The 16,436-nt window shown below is 42.4% G+C and overlaps 1 protein-coding gene across 4 annotated transcripts in view; it reads left to right on the top strand.

The window, feature by feature from the left end:
* The window catches only part of PALM (paralemmin), a 100,880-nt gene that overhangs the window by 50,291 nt on the left and 34,153 nt on the right, over positions 1-16,436 (top strand). For 2 of the 4 annotated variants that reach the window (XM_058163299.1, XM_058163298.1), the window contains 2 exons: positions 9,394-9,658; positions 14,184-14,264. In XM_058163299.1, the coding sequence (XP_058019282.1) occupies positions 9,542-9,658; positions 14,184-14,264 (198 nt within the window). In that variant the 5' untranslated portion in view covers positions 9,394-9,541. Of the gene's footprint in view, positions 1-9,393; positions 9,659-14,183; positions 14,265-16,436 lie in introns of those variants that run through there. The other 2 variants (XM_058163301.1, XM_058163300.1) reach the window with 1 other exon arrangement.

Genomic DNA, 16,436 nt, shown 5'->3' on the forward strand with positions numbered 1-16,436 from the left:
GATTCCCACCCTCTCCTGCAGAGAGTTGGTCCTTTCCAATGGTACGAGCCTATGAAAAGCTGTATTCTACGGGTATTATGTTGCTCTTGATCATATCTTTTTTCTGGCAGTTACTCAGCCCCGTTCTACACGCAGAACCCCCCATCTTCTAGCCCAGCAACCATTGCATAAACAGACAAACAGCTACCTTTTTATCTTAAATCTGTATTGTACTTTATAAAAGCATTACAGCTGATAACAGCCTTTGAATCACTATTGACTCCTGGTGGCTGCCTGGACAAATCCATTAAGTTTTCTTGGCAACCTTTTCAAAAATGGTTTGCCTTTTGCCTTCTTTCTAGGTCTGAGAGAGAGCGCCTGGCTCTAAGTCACTCAGCTGGTTTTGTGCTCTAGGCAAGACTGGAACTCATGGTCTAGCACCTTCAAGTTCTACACCAGGAGTGTCAAACTGGCGGCCTATGGGCCGGATGCGTCACACGCAGGCCACGCCCACCCCAGCTCCGCAAAGGGGAAGAACATCATGAAATGTCATGCAATGGCAATGTGACGCAGCGAGTTTGATACCTATGTTCTACACCGAACTGTAATACATCTAGTCCTCAATTCACAACTATTTGTTCAATGACCATCAAAGTTACAACAGCGGTGAAAAAAATGTGACTTATGATCGGTCCTTGCACTTGCACAACCATTGTAACAGCCCCACGGCCGTGTGATTAAAGTTTTGGTGCTTGGCAACTGGCATGTATTTACGAAGTTTGCAGCAGCATCTGATCACCATTTGTAACCTTCCCAGCTGGCTTCTGACAAGCAAACACAATGGGGGAAGCCGGATTTGCTTAATGACCTGAGATTTGATCGATCGAAAATAAGACCCTGTCTTATATTTTTTTGAACCCTGAAATAAGCGTTTGGCCTTACTTTCGGGCCAGTCTTATTATTTTGGGGCGTGTGGAGCAAGACGGGGCTTCTCTTGCCATCTTACCTGATTTCCAGCTCTGTCTCCCTAACCTTAACCAGAGGAAATGGCAGAGGCTGGCTGTGCATGCGTTTAAATATTTTTGGGGAGAACTTATTTTCTCTCTCTGTGTGTGTGTGTCTTATTTTAGCCTGATTGGGCTTATTTTTTTTAAATTTGAATTTATATCCCGCCCTGTGTAAGCCGCCCGAAGACCCAGGGCGGCTTACACAGTGTTAAGCAATAGTCTTCATCCATTTGTATATTATATACAAAGTCAACTTTTATTGCCCCCAACAATCTGGGTCCTCATTTTACCTACCTTATAAAAGATGGAAGGCTGAGTCAACCTTGGGCTTGGTGGGACTTGAACTTGCAGTAATTGCAAGCAGCTGTGTTAATAACAGACTTAGTCTGCTGAGCCACCAGAGGGAGGAAACAGGGTACTGACAAGGAAGCTGCTTGGTTCAGTTGCAACGCACTGTCTGTGAACCTTGGTCCTGTGAGTTTCCATGATCTCAAATCACTGGAATGGGAAAAAATAATACCCCGAGATCACGAGCATTACATCAGTTATAAGCAATACACGTCCAATGGTTATTTCAGGATAACCTTGCTTTACAATATATAAACATATATTTAACATTTAGACACTTGGTGGTGAGCCAGTTAATTCAATGTATCATCATTGGTATTTGCATAACATTTGAAAAGGCTTTGCTTGGGCTGCATTATAGAATACACACTAAGCTGTAAAACACTTACACATGGATAACATTTAACCATGGCAGGGAAATGCAGCACCTGGATCTTTAACTCACCTGATTAAAGCATCTAAGCCTTGCATTTGCTTTTCATGTCAGTCATTACAGTTCTGTGACCTGCAGATTTTTTTCTGGGCTGAAGATCCCAGTCTTTGAACCTGTGTAAAAACAAGATATTTTTTTGAAAAAGGATTCATTTACATTGAACTAAAAAGAAACACCTTTGATATCATCTTTCTCCAGTTTTCTACTTCCCCATGTCACATTTAAAATTACCACTATGGCTCAGTGGCTAAGACGCTGAGCTTGTTGATCAGAAGGTTGGCAGTTCATCAGTTTGAATCCCTAGTGCTGTGTAATGGGGTGAGCTCCCATTACTTGTCTCAGCTTCTGCCAACCTAGCAGTTCAAAAGCATGTAAAAAAAATGCAAGTAGAAAAATAGGAACCACCTTTGGTGGGAAGGTAATAGCCTTCCGTGCGCCTTTGGTGTTTAGTCATGCCGGCCACATGACCATGGAGGCGTCTTTGGACAGCGCTGGCTCTTCAGTCTAAAAATGAGCACCACCCCTAGAGCCAGAAATCTCTAGCATGCATGTGCAGGGGAACCTTTACCTTAATACAGGTAGTCCTCGACGCATGACTACAATTGAGACCAAACTTTCTGTTGCTAAGTGAAACATTAGTTAAATGAGTTTTGGCCCATTTTACGACCTTTCTTGCCACACTTGTTAAGTGAATCACTACCATTGTTAAGTTAGTAACATGGCTGTCAAGTGAATCTGGCTTCCCCATTGATTTCGCTTGTCAGAAGGTTGCAAACGGGGATCACGTGACCCTGGGGCACTGCAACCGTCATAAATATGAGTCAGTTGCCAAGCATCTGAATTTTGATCGCGTGACTCTGGGGATGCTGCGATGGACTTAAGTGTGAAAAACGGTCATATGTCACTTTTTTCAGCACCATTGTAACTTCAAGCAATGAACGGTTTGTAAGTCAAGGACTGCCTGTAGTGTACACATACTTGAAAATTGCTAAGCAAATTTTTATTTCACAGTCCTGCAAAACATGCAGGAAAGGGAATTTGGTTTCGACCGTCCTCCTTACGCCTCTTGTTGATGCAGCCAATAGGTTGATCTGGCTTTAAATGGGTCCCCGCTGCAGTCCCCACCCCAGCCCTTGCTGTCCGTTTTGGCACAGATCCTGCACTTTGAAGCCTCCTCGCTGCTGGTTGCCAGCGCCCAAGCACTGTTCCTCACTTGATGCAGGGCCCCTGCACAAAGGAGGAGATTGTTTTAAAGCAATCTTGGGAAGGAGCAAATCAAGGCTAAGGACAGGGTGAAACAGCTTGGACAAAAGAGCATCGGCTCCCTTCCAGTCTCAGGAGGAAGCAAATGAAGCGCAAGGACCTCCTTTGAAATCTGGAGAAGTTCATGGTGGACAGAAGTGATCTTTGCCAATGAGTGTCTTTGTGTGTGTGTGTGTGTGTGTGTGTGTGTGAGGGGGGGAGGCTTGAACCCAGGCCAAGAAAACAATGTGAGGAAGCATCTCAGACAAGCTCCTCCTTAATTCCCATGGAGATGTAGTGAGGGAGGAGGGAAGTGCATACAGATTTTTAAGATTCTATTACTATAGCTTTACAATAAAAGTAACCTTGACCAACAGGGCCTTGGTTTCCTGGTCTGGTCTGTCTTGAAGGGCTGACATTAATCTTGCAAGTCTCAACATGCTTTCCCTCTCCCTCCTTTTATCTTCATTTTCATGAGGGATCTCAGATGTTTACTCACATTACTTTTTGGTCCAGGCTCAGGCCCCACTTATCTGACTGTTGGCTTGGTACCTGGTCTTCCACCTGTACTTCAAGGCCATTCCCTCTGACCAGGGGTGGGCTTCAAAACTTTCAGCAACCGGTTCTCTGCCCAGTTGCTGGGTGGGCGTGGCCATAGTGGGCGTGGCCATAGTGGGCATGGCCTAGTCAGCCTCCTGCATCCCAGTGGGTGGGGGGAGCGTTTTCGCCTTCCCCAGGCTCCGGAGGCTTTCCTTGAGCCTCCGGGACAGCGAAAACTGCCTTCCCCGGACTTCGGAGGCCCTCCGGAGGGCAGAAACGGGCCTGTTTCCAGCATTCCAGAACTTCCAGGAGGCCCGTTTTTCCCTCTCCCCAAGCCTCCGCATGGGCTCTGCACTTACCTTGCATCCAAAACAGGTCGCGTGGAAACTCCTGGGAGGGGCAGGGTGGGAGGGGCGGGGTGTGGTTGGCAGGCCCAGCCAGGAGTGGGATTTGGAGGATACCCCTATAACTACTATATTCTGCCCTTTTCCATCAACTTACCTCCAGGTGTTTTGATCTTTATTTTTAGCTAAGTCCAGCTTCTGGCCTCCCTAGCCATCCCCGAGTCAGCATCCCCATGTAAGTGGCATTGAATGCCAGCATTGTTCTCTGGGCCTTACAACCTGCATTTGTTGGATATAAATCTAGACCCCTGAAATTATATTTCTAGTTGCCCAGTGACACTGCCACGGGAATTGCCAAAAACCCTCTTTGCACCCCATGTGTTTTGAATGGAACAGCGATCAGAGGCATTTTGATACGTGCAACATGATTCAGCGGAGTATCTCAGGGCCAAGAAGTATACTCCAATTATAATCAGACAATAACAGTGGAGTCCTTGCTCATCTCTGACCTTGGTTGCTTGTCATAGACCTTTCATTATCCGGCTAGATAACATCATCAGTACTAGTGAGTGTTGGGTTTGTTCCTTCCTTATACAGGTAATCCTCAACTTTCAACTGTTTGTTTAGTGACCGGTTTAGGTTGCAACAACACTGAAAAAGTGATTTACAACCGTTTTCATAATTACGACCATTGCAGCATCCCCATGACCACATGATCAAAATTCGGGTGCTTGGCAACTGGCAGGTATTTACGACAGTTGCACTGTCCCGGGGTCATGTGATCACCATTTGTAACCTTCCCAGCTGGCTTCCAACAAGCAAAATTAATGGGAGAAACGAGATGTGCTTAATGACCGCATGATTCACTTAACAGCTGCAGTGGTTCATTTAACAACCGTAGCGAAAAAAGATCGCAAAATGAGGCACAACTCACTTAACAACTGCCTGGCTTAACAACAGAAAATTTTGGTTTAATTGTGGTTGTAAATCGAGGATTACCAGCGTACAGTGGCTTGCCCTGGTAATTCTCCTTGGTAATTGTTTGATTTGTTGCAACTAAAACCACTCAAAGTTAATACGTTATGTGGATGCACCTGCTATGTTTTTATCAGAAGCGTTTTATGTGAACATAACTGTATTTGAAAAAGAATGTCCGAACCATGACCACATATTTTAATAAATCTAATAAATAAATATTTCTGGAAGAAGTATTGTAGTCTAGCTGGCACTGACAGAATCACTCAGCATCTATAGAAAATGCAATAATGTAATTTTTGGTGGAAGACATTGACACAGCTGGTCAAGGGCTCATTCGCACATCTGTATCCACACTTTTGTTGCTCAGCATTTAATGAATGGCTGAACTGACCCTCCACTAAAGCATTGTGGAGTCTCCCAGTCACTTGCACTGATGTTGTTACCTAGTCGGGCAATGAAACGTCTGCATGCAAACAACCAAACTTGGAGAACACCAAGGACTCTGCAATTCAACCCTTCTATTCTACTTGAAGATTTCTACTTGAAATCTTCCTACTTGAAATCAATAGAGTCATTAAATTATATGTACCACGAATGACTACCATGTCCAAGAAAAACAAACTACCCATATCAATAAAAAAGCTTCAATCAAAAAAAAAATCCCTCTGGAAAAGAAACAAAAAAGGCTATGTTACAAACTTCAGAAACCGTTACAGAAACATATGCAACCAAATTAAAACTGAATGCACAAATTACCACACCAAGCAAGAAGAAAACCTTCTACGCACAAATTCCAATCGTGCCTTTTATAATTTTGTCAACAGTAAACTTAAAGATTCAAGATCCATCCCACCACTAAAAGATTCTAACAACAAAGAATGCAATGACGAAACAGTCAAAGCAAACCTCTTCAACATTTTCTTTGGCTCAGTTTTTGTTAACTCCGATAACACATATCCAACATTCCACAAACGAACCAGCAATGACTATGATGATTTAACTCATATAGATTTCACAGAAGACAACGTTGGTAAAGCTCTTCACAACTTAAAACCATCGCTTTCTATTGGACCTGATGGTCTATGTGCATATTTCTTAAAAACTTTCCATTAATATAGCTGAACCCCTAAGTATTATCTTTGATAAAGCTTTCACTACCAGTTCTCTTCCCAAACTTTGGTCACTAGCCACAGTCATCCCCATCTTCAAAAAGGAGACCCCAGCTTAGTCGAAAACTACAGACCGATCTCCCTTTGCTCGTCACCTGCAAAGTCATGGAATCTATCATCAATCAATCCATTACCTCACACTTAGAAACTAACAACCTACTCTCCAACAAACAATTTGGTTTCAGGAAAAAGTTATCATGTAACTTACAACTTCTCCACTGCAAAAACATATGGACTTCAAATCTAGATCAAGGCAAATCAATAGATGCAATCTACATAGACTTCTGCAAAGCTTTTGACTCAGTAGTACACGATAAACTTCTCCTTAAACTAACATCCTATGGCATCTCAGGACCCCTCCACAAATGGATATCTGCTTTTCTGTCTAACAGACAACAAGTGGTCAAAATTGGCAATGCTTTATCAAATCCTGTTCCTGTCAAGAGTGGCGTTCCTCAAGGCAGCGTCCTTGGACCAACACTCTTTATTCTATACATTAATGATCTTTGTGACCATATCTCAAGTAATTGTGTTCTCTTTGCTGACGATGTCAAACTATTTAACACCACAGACAACACTTCTATCATTCAAAACGACCTTGACCATCTAACCGCTTGGTCTAAAATTGGCAGCTCCAAATTTCAACCAGCAAATGCTCAGTCTTACATATAGGAAAAAGAACTCTAAAACTAAGTACATACTAGATGGACATTACCTTACAGACGACCCCATCCCGTTAAAGACCTTGGAGTTTTCATGTCAAATGATCTAAGTGCCAAAGCCCACTGCAACTACATAGCAAAAAAGCTCTAAGAGTTGTAAACCTAATTTTATGTAGCTTCTTTTCCAAAAACACCACACTACTAACCAGAGCATATAAAACATTTGCTAGACCAATTCTAGAATACAGCTCACCTGTTTGGAACCCTCACCACATCTCTGACATCAATACAATTGAACGTGTCCAGAAATATTTTACAAGAAGAGTTCTCCATTCCTCTGAAAACAACAAAATACCTTATCCCACCAGACTTGAAATCCTAGGCTTAGAAAACCTGGAACTCCGTCGGCCTCGACAAGACCTAAGTTTAACTCACAGAATCATCTATTGTAATGTCCTTCCTGTCAAAGACTACTTCAGCTTTAATTGCAATAATACAAGGGCAACCAATAGATTTAAACTTAATGTAAACCGCTTTAATCTAGATTGCAGAAAATATGACTTCTGCAACAGAATCATCAGTGCTTGGAATACTTTACCTGACTCTGTGGTCTCTTCCCATAATCCTAATAGCTTTAACCAAAAACTTTCTACTATTGACCTCACCCCATTCCTAAGAGGACCATAAGGGGCGTGCATAAGCGCACAAACGTGCCTACCGTTCCTGTCCTATTGTTTTTCTTTTCTTCTTCCTATATATGTTTATATGTATATATACTATATAATCTTTTTGTATGATGTTGTGACAAAATAAATAAATAAATAAATAAATATTCAAACAGCAATTCAGAAATAATAGCAGCCAGATGAAAATTGAAAAAGTGGCAACCATTTCTTAATAATAAAAAGATTTAACGTCCTGATCCTCCCATGAGATATATTTAGCTGGGCAGCAGAAGATGCCAATATGCATCAAGCTCTCGCTATATAAATTGCAAAAGGTTATTTCCTTGCCCTGCTTATAATGTGTAGGGTCCTTCAGCAAGCAAATCAAGCCCTTCGTAACAATCTCTTATTGTTTGCTTTGGGGAGAGAGAGAGATTCAGGCCCTGTTCCGGCTCAGCGCATTTCCTGATTTACTTCATGTTCGATTTCCCTTTCGAAAATAAGAACAAATGTGTGTCCTGTGAAGAATAGCAGCCTCTGTCTGTCTTCCCTTGGAGGAAAAGGGCCCCCAGTTTCCATCCACCCTAATTAAATTAAAATTCCATTTGGAAAAGCATAGAAATACGTGTGAACCCGCTAGAAGTGCAATGGGAGGGGTGGGGAAGTAGAAGAAAGTTCAAAACCAGAGAAAGAAATATGTAAAGATAAATATGTCAATGTTATTTTCTCTCTTTTGTTTTTTTCTGTCTCATTTTCTTTGTTCTATTTTATTTATTTATTCGATTTCTGTTCTAATTTCAATTTGTATTTGTTCTTATTATTCGTAATGTGTTAAAACCTCTAATTAATTATATATTATTAAATATATTACAACTTATATATAAAATATATTATGGGATGTATTGGTTCTGCCCTGATCAGATCCATTTTGAGTGCTGCATTCAGATATGGACATAGATTACAGAGAGAGCAGTGATGTCTGTCTGTCTTGTCCTGTCTTGTCCTATCCTGTCCTGTCCTGACCTATCCTGTCCTGTCTTGTCCTGTCCTGTCCTGTCCTGTCCTGCCCGTCTATCTATCTATCTATCTATCTATCTATCTATCTATCTATCTATCTATCTATCTATCTATCTATCATGCTATCCAGGGGTGGGCTGCTGGGGGTTTGCAGGGGTTCGGGAGAACCTCTAGCTAAGATTCTGTGCAGTTCGGAGAACCTCTAAATCCGACTTCTGGCTGGCCCTGCCCACCCCACTCCTCCCAGGAGTCCCCATGCAGTCCGTTTTGGATGTGGGTAAGTGCAGGGCGTGTGCAGAGGCTCAGGGAGGGCAAAAAACGGGCCTATCGGAAGCCTGGGGAGGCCATTTTTACCCTCCCGGAGGCTCAAGAAAAGCCTCTGGAGCCCAGGGAGGGCAAAAACACCTCCCCCCCGACTGCCGTGGTGCAGGAGGCCAACTAGGCCACGCCTACCATGGCCACGCCCACCCAGCAACTGGGCAGAGAACCCCTTGCTAAAATTTTTGAAGCCCACCCCTGATGCTATCCTTTCTAAAATCTAGTGCCCATAACTGAATGCAGCACTCAAAATGAGTCTGACCAGGACCGAACCAATACAGCGCATAATCTTGATTCTTTGTTCCTCTAAGAGAGCATTCTCCTTTATAGCAGCTGCATCACTCTGCTGGCTCCTAATTAAATGCTTGGATGGGAGATACCAGAAAATCCCAGTGCAATAGCCTGGACTGAGAGATTTTTAAAAAACCCTCAAAGGAGGTAAATGTCATGGATGTGTCACGGAAGTCCTCAGGAGTTGGCCTGTTGCTTGAAAGTTGGCCCGTTGCTTTATGCTTACTTCTTTTTTTATTACTGCAATTTTCATGCGGTTTCATTGTTAACCTCTTTGGTTTAGCGACACTTTGGGGTGGGGGTCGGGTGGAAGGATTGATTGACTGATCCGGATAGAAACGCTTGAGGAGGATTGTTCTCAGTGGTCACAGAGTGGTCATGAGCCTTTTTGTCATTTTAGACTGCAGGACATGGAATAATCGATTTAAATTAGAGAAGGGTGGATTCCAGCTGAACATTCCTAATGCTAGGAGCAACGTGTATTACGGCTCCTCTTCTCTAGTCGTGTTGAAGCGAAGGCTGAATCAGTATATGTCAGGGTTGCGCAAATGTGGATTTCTGCGTTGAGTCGAGGGGCGGACTCCGTAGCCTTAATGGTCTGGTCCGAGGCTATAATTTGTGATGAAGGCAGCACTGAAGCATCTTCAGAGGACTTTTTGAAAAAGGTAGGCCACGTTGGCTGATTCAGCCATCACCCTGAATGATCCATTTTGCTCCCGAGAGCGCTTCTTCCAGGGTGCTTGAGTGTGTTTTCCTCTGGTTCTTGATTTGACAGAAAATTATGCCAGCCTAATTTGCATTGCCCTAAAAACTGAGCTCTTAAATCTATCCCAGCAATCAGGCTGGTTCTGCCTTTACAGCTTTACCAGGGGATGATTTAAGGACAGTTATCAATGACTCCCCTGTTTTGTTTTCTGTCTCATCCAGCTGGTGGGGAGAAAAAAACCCCGCCAGCAACTGCTCTCTTGAGCAGACAATGGGTGGGCCAAGTTTGCATGTGAGTGAGTGGGAGTCTGGGAGAAAGACTTACTTGCAATTGTAAGTCAGTGACGGTCATAAAGCAGGGTATCATGTGACTGATCAAATTTTATCACCTTTTTTTGCAGTGGTCATTAAACAAATGCAGCAGTCGTTAAGTGAACGTCAGATTTGTTAAGCAAACCCATGGTTTGCTACCAGCTTTTTTTTTTTTTTTTTTAACCAGAAACCAGAAGTAAATGCCATTTCCAGCAAAAATGTTGTAAATTGCAGTCACGTGACTCTGGGATGCTGCAAACGTTCAATGTGGACCGGACATTGCTGAATGTCCAAAATGTGGTCATGTGACTGTGTGGGGAGGGTGGCCATCGGAACTTCAGAAGTGGGTCATAAATACTTTTGGGCAAGGTCCGTTTTAACTGAATGGTCATAAGTCAAGGACTATCTGAACTTTCAAGTTGCCCAGGTTACAGGTTGCTGGCATAGAGGTACTTTATGCTTGGTCACTCTTGCGGGCTGTTTCTGAACATGGGATCTGCTGGTCTTCTGAAAGACTTCTAAGCCTGTGTCTAAAAATAACACGGCTGCCAAAAAAGCCAACACAGTTCTGGGCTGCATAAACAGAGGGATAGAATTAAGAGCACATGAAGTGTTAATACCACTTTATAATGCCTTGGTAAGGCCACACTTGGAATATTGCATTCAGTTTTGGTAGCCACGATGTAAAAAAAATGTGGATACTCTAGAAAGAGTGCAGAGAAGAGCAACAAAGATGATTAGGGGACTGGAGGATAAAACATATGAAGAACCATTGCAGGAACTCGGTATGACTAGTTTAATGAAAAGAAGGACTAGGGGAGACATGATAGCAGTGTTCCAATATCTCAGGGGTTGCCACAAAGAAGAGGGAGTCAAGCTATCCTCCAAAGCACCTGAAGGCAGGACAAGAAGCAACGGGTGGAAACTAATCAAGGAGAGAAGCAACTTATAACTAAGGAGAAATTTCCTGACAGTTAGAACAATTAATCAGTGGAACAACTTGCCTCTAGAAGTTGTAAATGCTCCAACATTGGAAGTGTTTAAGAAGATGTTGGATAACCATTTGTCTGAAGTAGGGTAGGGTTTCCTGCCTAAGCAGAAGACTTCCAAGGTCCCTTCCAACTCTGTTGTTGTTGTTGTTACTAATCCGGTCAGGGAGGGTGAAGGGGGAGACAGCTTTTGGGGTAGTGAGGCTTGGTAAGAAGCACCGGGGTGTTGTTCTCTTCCACTTTATGCCTCTAACGGTACCTCTGATCTGGAAATTGGCAGAACTCTGATCAGTTTTATGCCAGCTTCCAAATTCTGCAAATCAGTAAATGTTGCGATAGAATAATAACATTCTGGGAGAGAGGGAGTGTGACCAGCAGCACCCAGAAGTCTCCTATAGAGCACACAAAATGATGATGGAGTAGGCAAATTGGCACCACTGCCCCCCTCACACCAATGATAAAAAACAGTACAAAGCGCAGCTATACAAAAGTTGCAGAAGCAGCAGAAAACCTGCAGTGCCCTCATTTGGGACACAACCAGCAAAACACAGGAGGCAGAAGCCAGTCCTCTTTCCCGATTGAAATCACATTTTTCTATGCAGAGGTTGCGAGTCTGTTTTTGTTTTTTTTTAACTCAAAGCCTACTGCTCTTCCAAAAGTCCTCTAAACACATGTTTAAAACCATCCCAGTGTTCTTCCACCGGACCCATTCATATAAGGAGTTCACATAAGGTCAGGTTGGCACTTTGCAGAGTCAGCCAATTGGACAGAAAGTGGCCGGTGGAAGCTCCAAAATCCCAACCCCTGGTTGTACCATCGCCATTATTGTGATTGAGTTCATCATCGACGTTCATGTAGCAAGACTTGTGTTGGGGGAAGAACAAGGAAAGACATTACTTTTTAAACCAGAACAACTCGTGTTGGATGCAGTCTACCTTTGAGGTGGGCTGGGGATGAGATGAAGCCTGCGTCGTGAGGATGTGCCCTCTAAAAAATACTTATTCAGGGTGTCTTGTGCCATGAGAGTCCAACATCATTTCCTTTGTCTCCTTGGTGTTCTTCAGTCAATTCTCCCTTCGACTGGATGGATTGAGCATTAAGTCAACATACAAAGAGGCCAACCAGTGCCATTCCCTGTGCATCTTATGGAGCTAAATGTTTCTAGGAAGACCGTAAGCTCATTTTGACCCTTATTAAAGACTCTTATAGGGTGGATTATTTCCCCCATAGACGGTTCTGCCGTATAGTCTAGCAGTTCTGGAAATTAATTGCAGGAGACTCCATAGAATGGAGCAATTTCATGCCATCATTTTTTCAGGGACTCGACATTTGAAAAAATTACATGCAATCATTGGACAATCTATGCAGTTTTTGGAGAAACGTCATTATTTATACCAGGCTAAGTAGAATGGTGGTAATCTGAGTTTGGAGCCTCAAAACATCACTTCTGCACTGGATTTTGACCAAGGTTTTAACCTGAAGACCAGATCCAGCCTATGCAATCAACAGGCCACCAATCCAATAAAGTCAGATTCCATAAACAACCCAAGAAATGTCTTCTTAATGACACTAAGTGTATTTTTATTATTTATATTGTTCTGTTTGTTTCCAAGTATGATTTGATTGCTTATGAGTAACCTATTACTATCACTAAGTGTTGTATCTTATGATTCTTGATGAATGTATTTTTTTTTCTTTTTTCCTTTTTTCCTTTTATGTACACTGAGAGCATACGAACCAAAGAAAAATTCCTTGGCCAATAAAGTATTCTATTCTGTTCTGTTCTGTTCTGTTCTGTTCTGTTCTGTTCTATTCATGCCTCTGATGAGTAATCCCAATAGGCTCGTTATCCTATCAACTTGGCATAGAATTATCCTGAAGCTTAAGGCCATACTTGGAATACTGCATCCAATTCTAATCACCAAAATACAGAATAGATGCTGAGGCCCTAGAACGAGTGCAGAGAAGAGCAACAAAAATGATAAAGGGACTGTAAGCTAAACCATATGATGAATAGCTGAGGGTACTAAAAATGTTTAGCCTAAAAAAGAGAAGGCTTAGGGGTGACGTGACCGCCATCTTCTAGCACTTGAAGGCCTGTCACAGGGAAGAGGAGATTGACTTATTTGCCAAAGCCCCCGAGGGCAAGACAAGAAGTAACGGATGGAAGCTTATCAAGGAGAGATCCAATCTGGAATTAAATCAACATTTCCTGATATTAAGAACAATTAACCAATGGAATAGCTTTGTTTGTTTGTTACACTTGTATGGTGCTCATCTCACCTAGAGCTGACTCTGGGCAGCTTAGAAAACAACCTTACCTCACAGAGACTGGGTGGCTCAGTGGCTAAGACACTGAGCTTGTTGATCAGAAAGGTCGGCAGTTTGGCGGTTCGAATCGGTAGTGTAGGTCTCCTGTGTGAGCGGGGGGTTGGACTAGATGACCTCCAACGTCCCTTCCAACTCTGTTACTGTTATTGTTACTGACTTGGGTGCTCCGTCACTTGACAACTTCAAGATTGAAAAGCCATTTGTCCAAAATGGAATAAGATCTCCTGCCTTTGAAGGGGTTGGACTAGAAGAGCTCTGAGGTCCCTTCTAGCCCTATGATTCTAAGTTCTGGAAACCTCTTTCTTTTCTGACTTTTTTAAATTAAAAACTTGCTCTAGGGTGTTCTGGAGAAAAACAGGTTCTTCTTTTAAAACTATTACCTTCTACTGGAGAACTGAAGACACTTCAATGAAGAGCACTGAAATGTATTGAAGCACAAGATGGATTTACTTGTTTTCTAGAAATAACAGGTGATATCATTGCTTGATTTGATATTTAGTTGTTTGGCACACGTTGTTTAAAGAAGCCGAAAGAAATAGGCATTATTGGTCAGGACAATTTAATTTTAATGGATCTCTTTTATATCAAGACATCTAATAAAATTGGTGCAAGGTCCTTGCTTAATTAAATCGTCACTTAAAATAAGGACCAAATATTCTTAAATCTCCCCCTTCCCAAAGGTTATTTTCCCCTTCTTCTGACCACCATTCCCAAAACTGTCAATCAAGGGAAATTGTAGGGGCAGTGAACTTAAGCCTCTGTGCAGCCTCTTAACACCTTACATTGTTTTTTCTCTTGGGGGCCCAATGTTTAATTCTCGCTCCTTCTTTCCCTCTTCTCTCCGGAATTGCAGGAAAAGAGAAAACGCCAAACGGAGATTGAAAACAAACGGCGACAATTAGAAGATGACAGGCGCCAGTTACAGCACTTAAAGGTATTTGAGGGATTTCCAACCTCCTAATTTGCTCTTTTGAAAAAAGATTTTTAAAAAATTTGTATCCCACTTTTATGATTTGTACAAATAACTTATATCCAACACACCTTCCTCCTCCTATTTGCCCCACAACAACAACCCTTTGAGCCAGTGGTGAAATCCAATTTTTTTTACTACTGGTTCTGTGGGCATGGCTTGGTGGGTGTGGTGTGGCTTGGTGGGCGGGGCTTGGTGGGTATGGCAGGGGAAGGATACTGCAAAATCCCCATTCGCTCCCTACTCTGGGGCCAGCCAGAGGTGGTATTTGCCGGTTCTCCGAACTAATCAAAATTTCCGCTACCGGTTCTCCAGAACCTGTCAGAACCTGCTGGATTTCACCCCTGCTTTGAGGTGATTTGGGCTGAGAGTGTGTGACTGGACCAACATCACCCAGCCAGCTTTCATGACCAAGTTGGGACTAGAACTCTCAGTCTCCTGGTGATTGGCTCAAAGTCACCCAGCTGGTTTCAATTATTTATTTATTTATTTTATTTTATCACATTTATATACCGCCCTATCTCCCAGGGGACTCAGGGCGGTTCACAGGCAAGTAAAAAGCACATATAAATACAGACTAAAATAACAGTTAAAAAACTTATTCTACATAGCCGAATTATTAAAAGCAATATAAATAATAAAATCCATTTAAAACCAGTATAAATTTAAAATCTAATCCAGTCCTGCGCAGATGAATAAATGTGTTTTAAGCTCGTGACAGAAGGTTCGGAGGTCCGGAAGTTGACAAAGTCCTGGGGGGAGGATGGCTACAGTGGGACTAGAACTCAGTTTCCTGCTTTCTAGCCTGATGGAGAATTTTGGATGAAGGAAAAGTGTGCTTTGAGCCACACAATCATAAATGCATATGGATCCATTACCCAGATGGAATAATGGGTGTCCTCAGCAACCAGCTGAGGAAAAGTGGAAAGAATCCAAATGATTCGGTACCATCGGGTTGTTGTTGATCTTTAGTAATAGTGTAGATATTTTCCAGGATGCTCTTTCCTCAATCTCAATGTAGATTTCATTACAAGAAATCTAGCAAAAAGTTTATTCCTGCATGCTTTAAAGCAGAGGTCTCCAACCTTGGCAACTTTAAGCCTTATGGACTTCAACTCCCAGTGTTCCTCAGCCAGCAAAACTGCCTGAGGAACTCTGGGAGTTGAAGTTCACAAGGCTTAAAGTTGCCAAGGTTGGAGACCCCTGCTCTAAAGGCAGAACGTAAACATTATTGCAACTTTCTAATGTCATAAATTTTTATGCTAAGAAAAATCAGAAAGGGCTGTTAATTGCTACTGCCTTCACATTTCTTCTGGCTTTGTGATTATTTCTTAATAAATATTTATTATTGTGGCTTTAGAATTTTATCTGTTTTTATTGGTTGCTTTATTTATTGTTGTGTGTTGCCCAGAGTCTCCTGTGGAGGGGAGATGGGCGACTATAACAGAACAGAATAATAGAGTTGGAAGGGACCTTGGAGGTCTTCCAGTCCAATCCACTGCTTAGGCAGGAAACCCTACACCACTTCAGACAAATGGTTATCCAATATCTTCTTAAAACCTTCCAGTGTTGGAGTACCCACAACCTCTGGAGGCAGGTCGTTCCACTGATTAATTGTTCTAACTGCCAGGAAATTTCTCCTTAGTTCTAGGTTGCTTCTTTCCTTGATTAGTTTCTACCCATTGCTTCTTGTCCTGACCTCAGGTGCTTTGGAGCAGGGGTCTCCAACCTTGGCAACTTGAAGCCTGGAGGACTCCAACTCCTTTGCTTTGCTGGCTAGGGAATTCTGGGAGTTGGAGTCCTCAGGCTTAAAGTTGCCAAGGTTGGAGACCCCTGCTCTAAAGGCAGAACGTAAACATTATTGCAACTTTCTAATGTCATAAATTTTTATGCTAAGAAAAATCAGAAAGGGCTGTTAATTGCTACTGCCTTCACATTTCTTCTGGCTTTGTGATTATTTCTTAATAAATATTTATTATTGTGGCTTTAGAATTTTATCTGTTTTTATTGGTTGCTTTATTTATTGTTGTGTGTTGCCCAGAGTCTCCTGTGGAGGGGAGATGGGCGACTATAACAGAACAGAATAATAGAGTTGGAAGGGACCTTGGAGGTCTTCCAGTCCAATCCACTGCTTAG

This window comes from Ahaetulla prasina, chromosome 1 (assembly GCF_028640845.1).
Source record: "Ahaetulla prasina isolate Xishuangbanna chromosome 1, ASM2864084v1, whole genome shotgun sequence".
NCBI lineage: Eukaryota > Metazoa > Chordata > Lepidosauria > Squamata > Colubridae > Ahaetulla > Ahaetulla prasina.